The following is a 7,825-nucleotide window of genomic DNA, read 5'->3' as shown; positions in this document are numbered from 1 at the left end:
TTAAAGTATCATATGATCTCTCGTTCTTTGACCTCGCCTCCTCCCAAATGACCCCGCAGGCTCGCCCGAGAAACCTGCTTCTCCCGCACATCTCGAGCGCTCACCCCCGGAAAAACTGCCAATTCTTCACGTCTATCATATGATTTCTCCTCAGAACAAAGTTACCATGATATTCGTATGCAAGTTATCAGGCATGTGTTGCATAACTTACCGTGCTATTTACATAGAACGTATCAGGTACTATGCTTCAACAACTACACTCCTTCAAAGTTACCACTGTGTTTTGTACACAAGTTATAAGGTCTTCGATGTATAAAATACTGTGGTACTTATACATAGGTTATCAGGGTATATGTACATCAACCCCCCCCTCCCCGTCAAAGTTACCATGGGGGATTGTACATGAGTTACCGGGTCTACGGTTCGTATATTATCATAGTACTTGCACCTAAAAACCTGGGTGTGTTTCAGTAGCTTTTTCCATAGGTCAAAAATTACCATGATGTTTTTGCGTAACTTATCACGCCTATAGCATGTGTGCCCCTCATGACACTAAACATTATGTGACTTTCCCGTGGCACGTCATGTGTTGTGTTCATCCAAGAGGCTCACGCGCGAGGCGAGTGTATATTTTTAACAACTTATTTTCCTTTGGTAAAAAAGTTACCATCATGTTTATATTGCAAGTTATCGGTTATGCGGTGCTTATATTATCATGTTATTTACACAAAAATATTGGGGATGTTTTAAACAACTTTTTCTCAGGGCAAAAAAGTTATCATGGTGATTCTAGGTAACCTATCAAGCCCGTAGTGCTTAAAATATCATGCTATTTACACAAAATTTATCAGGGATATGTTTCAGCAACAAATCTCCCCCCCCCTCACGGGTCAAAAACTTATCATGGTGTTTAGTTATCGCAGTGCATATGTTTTCATACTATTTACACATAAAAATGCCAGGGGAGGGAGGTATACTACCGTGCTATTTACACAGAAGATACTGGAGTATCTTTTCAAAAAAAAATATTCCTTATGGTCAAAGTCACCATGGTGCTTCTACCTCAGTTATCAGATGTGCGCTGCGTATATTATCATCTATTTACACATAAATTATTCGGGTATCTTTTCACATTTGTCTTCCCCAATGGTTAAAGTTACCACGACGTTTGTATCTAAATTATCAGGTCTATGGTGTGAATGTTATCGTGCTATTTATAGAAATTACCGGGGGGCGGGTTCAACAAATTTATTTCCAATGATCAAAGTTACCACGATGCTTGAAACAAAAAGTTTTTCGGTGCTAACATATTAAAGGCAAAAACATGTCAAAAACAGTATTTCCCTTAGATTGTTCAACAATGAGTGTCATAGATGAGGTGGTTAGCTCCATTTGTTAATTACTTACAGACCGGAGATCAAATCCTAGTCCAAGCATTATTTTTGCTGAAAATCAAGAAGACATGTGGGGCCATAAATGATGATTACGAAAATTAGGAAGGCACGAGCGGGTGTGCCCGATAAAATCAGGGGAGGATGTGCGGGAAAGGAAATAAATCGGGAGAGGACGTGAGGGAAAGGAAAGAAATCGGGAGGACATGAGGGAAAGGAAAGAAATCGGGAGGTAGGAAATCGGGAGAGAATTGATGGCGTTGGATGCGTGTGGCTCATTTGTCGGCTTAAGATTTATCCAGTTGGTCAAGCATCGTTTTATGCATCTAGCTTCTGGGAAATTATGCACGGTTGATAAGAATAGTTGACCCAGATTGCAGAGGAACTGCCAGTGGGCCCAAGGATCTCAGTTTGGCAATAAAGTGGTTGAAAGTATCTTGTAATCAGTGGTACAGCACTGCCCATTGACCTCGACTTCCTACCAGAAAATTGGTAGCATACGGACTACCGAGCTTCCCCCTTCCTTCTCCAATAACAGAAAGGAAGACCAGCATTTCCATGGCCGAACCCGTGCTTGCTTCTTTGATCCATGTCTTAGGCTCCCTGCTTAGTAGCAGAGCAACCGACCATGGCCGGCGCCTCTGGTCCGTAAGTCGTGATGTCGGATGGCTCCGTGATGAGCTCCACAGCATGCAGCTCTTCCTTCACGAGATGGAGGTTTGTAGCATTGAGGGCGGCGTCGCCAGAGAAGCATGGATTGACCAGATGAGGGACATCATGTCCGACTCAGAGGACACCATCGACATCTTCGACGCCAGCCAAGTACAAGGCTGCTGTGTTCTTGGTAAGCTGAGATCGAGGCATGACGTCGGGGCTCGGATCAGGCGTATCCGGGCTCAGCTGAGTGACATCTCCCGTCGCCGACTGGAGTATGCAGTTGAAAGACCTAGAGAATCAAGTGATAAGTGGATCCATGGTCTTTTAGCCTCATCTCCGATGGTTCATGACATAGATGTTGTAGGCCTGGATAAATATCTGGATGTGTTGCTTCGGCATATCTTGGATGGAGGCTCAGAGTCGGAGCTAAGTGTCATATCCTTGGTTGGCATGGGAGGTGTTGGGAAGACCACACTTGCCAAGAAGGTGTACACCAACCCGGACGTGAAGAAGCATTTCGAATGCTGCGCGTGGATCTATGTGTCGAAAACGATGGAGCTGCACTCTGTCCTCTGTGAGATGGCCAACGGGCTGATGAAGATCCCCTCTGCAGAGGCGAGCTCCCTCTGCGAGAAGCAGCTCCTAGAATTGCTCTTGAGTGGCCTTGGCTGTAAAAAGTTTCTGCTTGTGTTTGATGATGTCTGGGACAGAGGGTTGTGGGATATCATCAAGCTAGTACTGCCCAGAAAATGCAGCGGGAGCCGAGTGCTTGTGACAACTCGTAATGCCGCCGTGGCTGGCTCAGTTGAAGGCGTAAAGAGCACTGTGCAGCAGCTTCAGCCATTGCCATTTGAAGATTCCTGGAATTTGTTTTGCAAAAAGGCATTCTTGCAGGATGGAATATGCCCGGACGCTCTAAAGGAAACTGCCGAGGACATTGTGAAGAAGTGTGTTGGTTTGCCTCTTGCTATTGTTGCTGCAGGGAGTATGATGTCCGGGAAAGAACAAACAGATACTAAATGGAAAAGTGTCCTGGCAAGCATTCAGAAGGATCTAAGCAATGGTCAAATGGGAATCCAGCAGACACTGCTCTCAAGTTATAGGGACCTCCCACAGCCTTTGAAGCCATGTTTTATGCTGCTCTCTGTAATCCCATATGAGTCACAGATCTCCCGAAAGAAATTAGTTCGGTTATGGATTGCCGAAGGGTTTGTGAAAGAAAAGGCTGATGAGACACTTGAAATGACTGCAGAGAAGTACCTCATGGAGCTGATCAACAAAAGCATGGTAGAAGTGGCAACAGCAAGCATCAGTGGGAGAGTAAAAGCATGCAGAGTTCATGATCTTCTTCACGATCTTGCCATTTGGCTGTCTGAAAATGAGAAATTTTCCATCATCTGCGCTGATAAAGGCCCAAGTGTTAGTGATCGGCGCGTATCAATGCAAATGCCTCATGTATCATTCAGCAATGAACACAAGAAAAGATTGCGATCTGTTTTCATGTTCAACAACAGTGCACCAATTGCAATTAAATGCAATGTTATTTCAAGGAGCTTTGGTCTGGTAAGAATTCTGGATTTTGAAGATGGTAACATGCTAGAACTTCCAAAAGAGATCGGAGGCTTAGTTCACTTGAGGTACCTTGGACTAAGGGGAACGAAGTTGAAGAAGCTCCCAAGAACAATGAACAAGCTCTATCACTTGCAAACTCTTGATATCAGGAAGACTCAGATAAAGAGAATCACATTTCAAATCAAATGTTTAAGAAATCTACGACATCTAGAGATGAAACAAGATGACCAATGCATCCAGATCCCGATAGGATTTAATCAGCTTGACAAACTCCAGATATTAACTGGGTTGCAAGCAAGCACAGCCGTGGTTTGTGAGATTGCAAGCCTTACCCAGCTGAAGAAGCTTTCGATAGAGGATTTAAAAAATGAAGATGCCAAAGAGCTATGCTCTTCTGTGAACAATATGAAGGAACTATCATACCTATCCATCTTCCCTAGCGATGGCACCAGGCCACTTGATCTTGCAATGTTGAAACCTTCTTCATGTCTACAGAAGCTGCATCTAGCTGGATCTTTGCAGACATTGCCAAATTGGTTTGCTCAACTACACAACCTTACAAAGCTGCGCTTGAGCTTCTCAGAGCTGGAAGATGACCCGCTTTCAGTTCTTGTTCGATTGCCGAATCTGCTGTTCCTCCAGCTGAACAATGCATACAAGGGGAAAGTAATGAGATGCTGCCGTTCCGGTTTTCTAAAGCTGAAAATCTTCATCATAACTGAACTTGAGGAACTGGAGCGGTGGGATGTTGTTGATGGAGCAATGCCATGTGTTCAAGAAGTGTGGATCATGTCATGTGCAAAGTTGGCAGCTATTCCTGCTGGGTTCCAGTCACTTGCTACATTGCAGAGGTTGAGATTGGTGGGCATGTCAAGCTCCTTTCTTGGTAAATTGGGGGATGGTGGTGATGATTTTATAAGGGTCAGACATATTCCATCTATCCAGATCATTCAACAGTTTGGGCAGCCCTAAAATTGTCCTGCAAATAGGTTTCCTACCACGAGCTGACAAGATTTGAAGATGATGATATCTTAAGAGTTTTTTTCCCTTTTGTGTGTGTGTGTGTGTGTGTGTGTGTGTGTCGCCATGACAGTGACAGCATGGTTCTTTTCCGTGTGCCATGCTTCGCTTCCAATGATCAGCAGAGCCTCCACTGCCTCGCTGCTCCCTCTACCGGTTCCAAACTAGGTGTACATTTTAGATGAAAGGTGCCCTTATGTTTAATCTTTAAGGCCCAATGTACCATAAAGAAGCTCCTTTGAGTATGTTAGCAGTCAGTAGAATTGCTTGCTGTAAATTGTAATTATGAGATATTAGAAGGTTTTTATATTCAGGCAAACTGGATTGCACAACAATATTTAGACAGATACTGATATAGCATCAAGAAAAGTACACGCTTTATTCCGAAACTTGTGTAAATTATGCATAACAAATGGCAGAGAATTCTATCTTCTGCAGTAGTTATACATTACTAGTACCTCATGTTCCTCTTGAGAAACGATTCTTCAGTGAAGCAGCAAAGTATAGGTGTGTTTGATATACTCATCCAAAGCTGATCAATTAATGCAGCAGAAGAGCAATTCGTTTATGGTTAGTAGATTATCCATATCATCTAGCTTTCTCTTTTAGCAACCCAACTAGGTATTGTGCCGTGCTTCTTCCAAAAGTTTTTGCAGTCCTCTAATAACTTCAGGTGTGTTAGCACAAGAGATGGTATATATAGAGAGAAGCATTTTAGCTCCCTGTCCAAAATTGTTTTCAATTTTTTTAGAAGTCAAATTTCAAAGCTTCAGAAATAAAAAAACACACATACATCTAGATGTGATATAGATATACCATATATGCACAATTTTGTTCAAAATATGTTCATTTGCGGGCAGCACAAAAACAAAACAAACATGTGGATCTATAGCAGCGACAGTACATCTATACAGATCCACATATTTGTCTTTTTCATGTAGCCCTCAAATAAACATATTTATTTATAAAAGTCTACAGGTATGTAGTGTATATGTACTCGTGGGACGAAAACTCGGATTTCCTTTTCGAAACATTAAAAATGTGGTTTTCGATTTAAGAAAGAAAAACAGGCTCCAAGAAGCTCATTTAGTGATTTTTTTTTTTGCCTCGTTTAGTGATATTCGGGATAGTATGTGCCTGCAATGAAAAGACTGTCAAGTGAGTGTGACAAATGCCCTGCTCACTAGCTGCTTTCACAGTTACCATAACCGGATAACCCGCATCCCTCTAATTTTCGTTTAAAGCTAACATGATCCGCAGCAGGAGTACAAAAAACATGATAATATATGGAACAGCAGTAATCGCCTAGTTGTGATCAGATGGCAGTATTATGTCTATCATAAATTGCCAACAGACGATTCTCTTTCTGAACATTGTACTAGATTCGAATCACGTTTCTGAAGTCATGCGCATGGTCATCGATTGCATCCTCTAACAGCATAGGGCCGGGCGGCTAGGGAACTACCTTTTGCCCCATCTGTGCAAACTATACAAATTTGTGCAAGAATTAGCAGCAGAGACTCACGGCGCGTGCAATGCAGAGTAAGGGCCCCGCCGATTGAATCCCTGCCCTTCGCCCGGACGCCCCAAGCCCGAGGGCTCCGGCGACGCTAACCGCTGGGTTGCGGCCGGCCACGCCGGCTTCAGTCGCGCAACACGCTCGCTCGACTCCAGTTAACGAGCGGCGCGTGCCAACATCGCGAGCGTGAGAGGACGGGGCCGACCGCGGCTGTGGTTTCGACTTTCCTCAAACAAAAAAAAAAAACCGGCATCTCCAAGGGAATCGTCATTTTGGGAATTTGTCTCGGTTTGTCCGTTTGGGAATTTGCCCAAAACCTGAGCATCTTTTGTCCGTTTGGGAATTTGCATTTGTCTCGGTTTGTCTTTTTACATATATAGCCCTCAAATAAACATATTTATTTATATGCTCAGGTTTGTCTTTTTCATGCTGCCATATGTTCAATGAAATGTTAGAGCTGTTTTTATATATTCTTTTGCACTTTGTAAGCAAGCGACCGATTCATTGGAGGATGTGTTTACTTACCCGGGAATAGATGGCACAGATTGAAGGGGAACTGCCAGTGGACCCAAGGATCTCACTTTGGCATAAAGTGATTGAAAATATCTTCTAATTGGTGCTACAACACTGCCCATTGAACTTGGTTTCCTACCAGAAATTTGATAGCAGATGAAGCTTCCTCCTTCCTTCTTCAACAATAGAAAGGAAGTCCAATATTTCCATGGCCGATTGCTTCTTTGATCCGTGGCCTACTCTCCTTGCTTAGCGGCAAAGCAACCGACCATGGATGACGCTTCTGGGTCGTATGTCCTGATGTCGTATGGCTCTGCGATGATCTCCACAGCATGCAACTCTTCCTTCATGAGATGGAGGTTTGGAGCATTAAGGGCAGTGTGGCCAGAGAAGCATGGATCGACCAGACGAGGGACATTGTGTCCGGCTCGGAGGACACTGTCGACATCTTCGACGCCAGCGAAGTACAAGGAAGTTGTGTTCTTAGTAAGATGAGACCGATGCATGATGTCAGGGTGATACGTCTCAAATGTATCTATAATTTTTTATTATTACATACTATTATATTATCATTTTTATATGCCTGGTATAGCCATTTATATTATTTTCTACACTAACCTATTAGTTTAGTGCCTAGTGCTAGTTCATGTTTTTTATTTGTTTTTTGTTTCGCAGGAAATCAATATCTACGAATGACAAAATATGTTGCCAATTTAATATGATTTTTTTGGACAACAAGAAACACATGAAGCTTCGGGAGAGATCGAGACGAGCATCAAGGGGCTCACATAGACAGGTGGCACAACCAGGGATGACTGTGCCCCTTGCCCTTGTGGGGCCCATAGGCACTGGATTTACTTGATTCCACCGCTATAATTCCCTATAAATACCGAAACCATCCCTTGTACCTCAAGAAGAAATTTATCGCCGCCTTAAGCCACTATTCCAAGGAGATCCCATCTGGAGGCCTCTTCCGGGGCCCTACCGGAGGGGGAAGTATTGCTGGATCCATCTCCATCAATCTTGCTGCCTCCATGACCATATGTGAGTAGTTCCCTTAGGACCTATGGGTCCATAGTAGCTAGATGGTTGTCTCTCTTTTTGGATCTTCAATACCATGTTCTCGTTCTTGATGGAGATCAATTCGATGTAA

General features: G+C 43.4%; 1 protein-coding gene across 1 annotated transcript; it reads left to right on the top strand.

The window, feature by feature from the left end:
- Positions 1–1,949: 1,949 nt before the first annotated feature.
- On the top strand, positions 1,950–4,978 carry LOC123058639 (disease resistance protein RPM1-like). The gene has a single exon (XM_044481345.1). It carries the CDS (start codon positions 1,950–1,952, stop codon positions 4,590–4,592), a length of 2,643 nt encoding a protein of 880 aa, XP_044337280.1. The 3' UTR covers positions 4,593–4,978.
- The last annotated feature ends 2,847 nt before the right edge of the window (positions 4,979–7,825 follow it).

Source organism: Triticum aestivum, chromosome 3A, assembly GCF_018294505.1.
Source record: "Triticum aestivum cultivar Chinese Spring chromosome 3A, IWGSC CS RefSeq v2.1, whole genome shotgun sequence".
NCBI classification, from domain to species: Eukaryota; Viridiplantae; Streptophyta; class Magnoliopsida; order Poales; family Poaceae; genus Triticum; species Triticum aestivum.
This window is presented reverse-complemented; position numbering and strand designations above follow the sequence as displayed.

What these genes read in the sequence shown, in the direction of transcription:
- LOC123058639 (XM_044481345.1), top strand. Translation starts at nt 1,950, where the DNA reads ATGGCCGAACCCGTGCTTGCTTCTTTGATCCATGTCTTAGGCTCCCTG.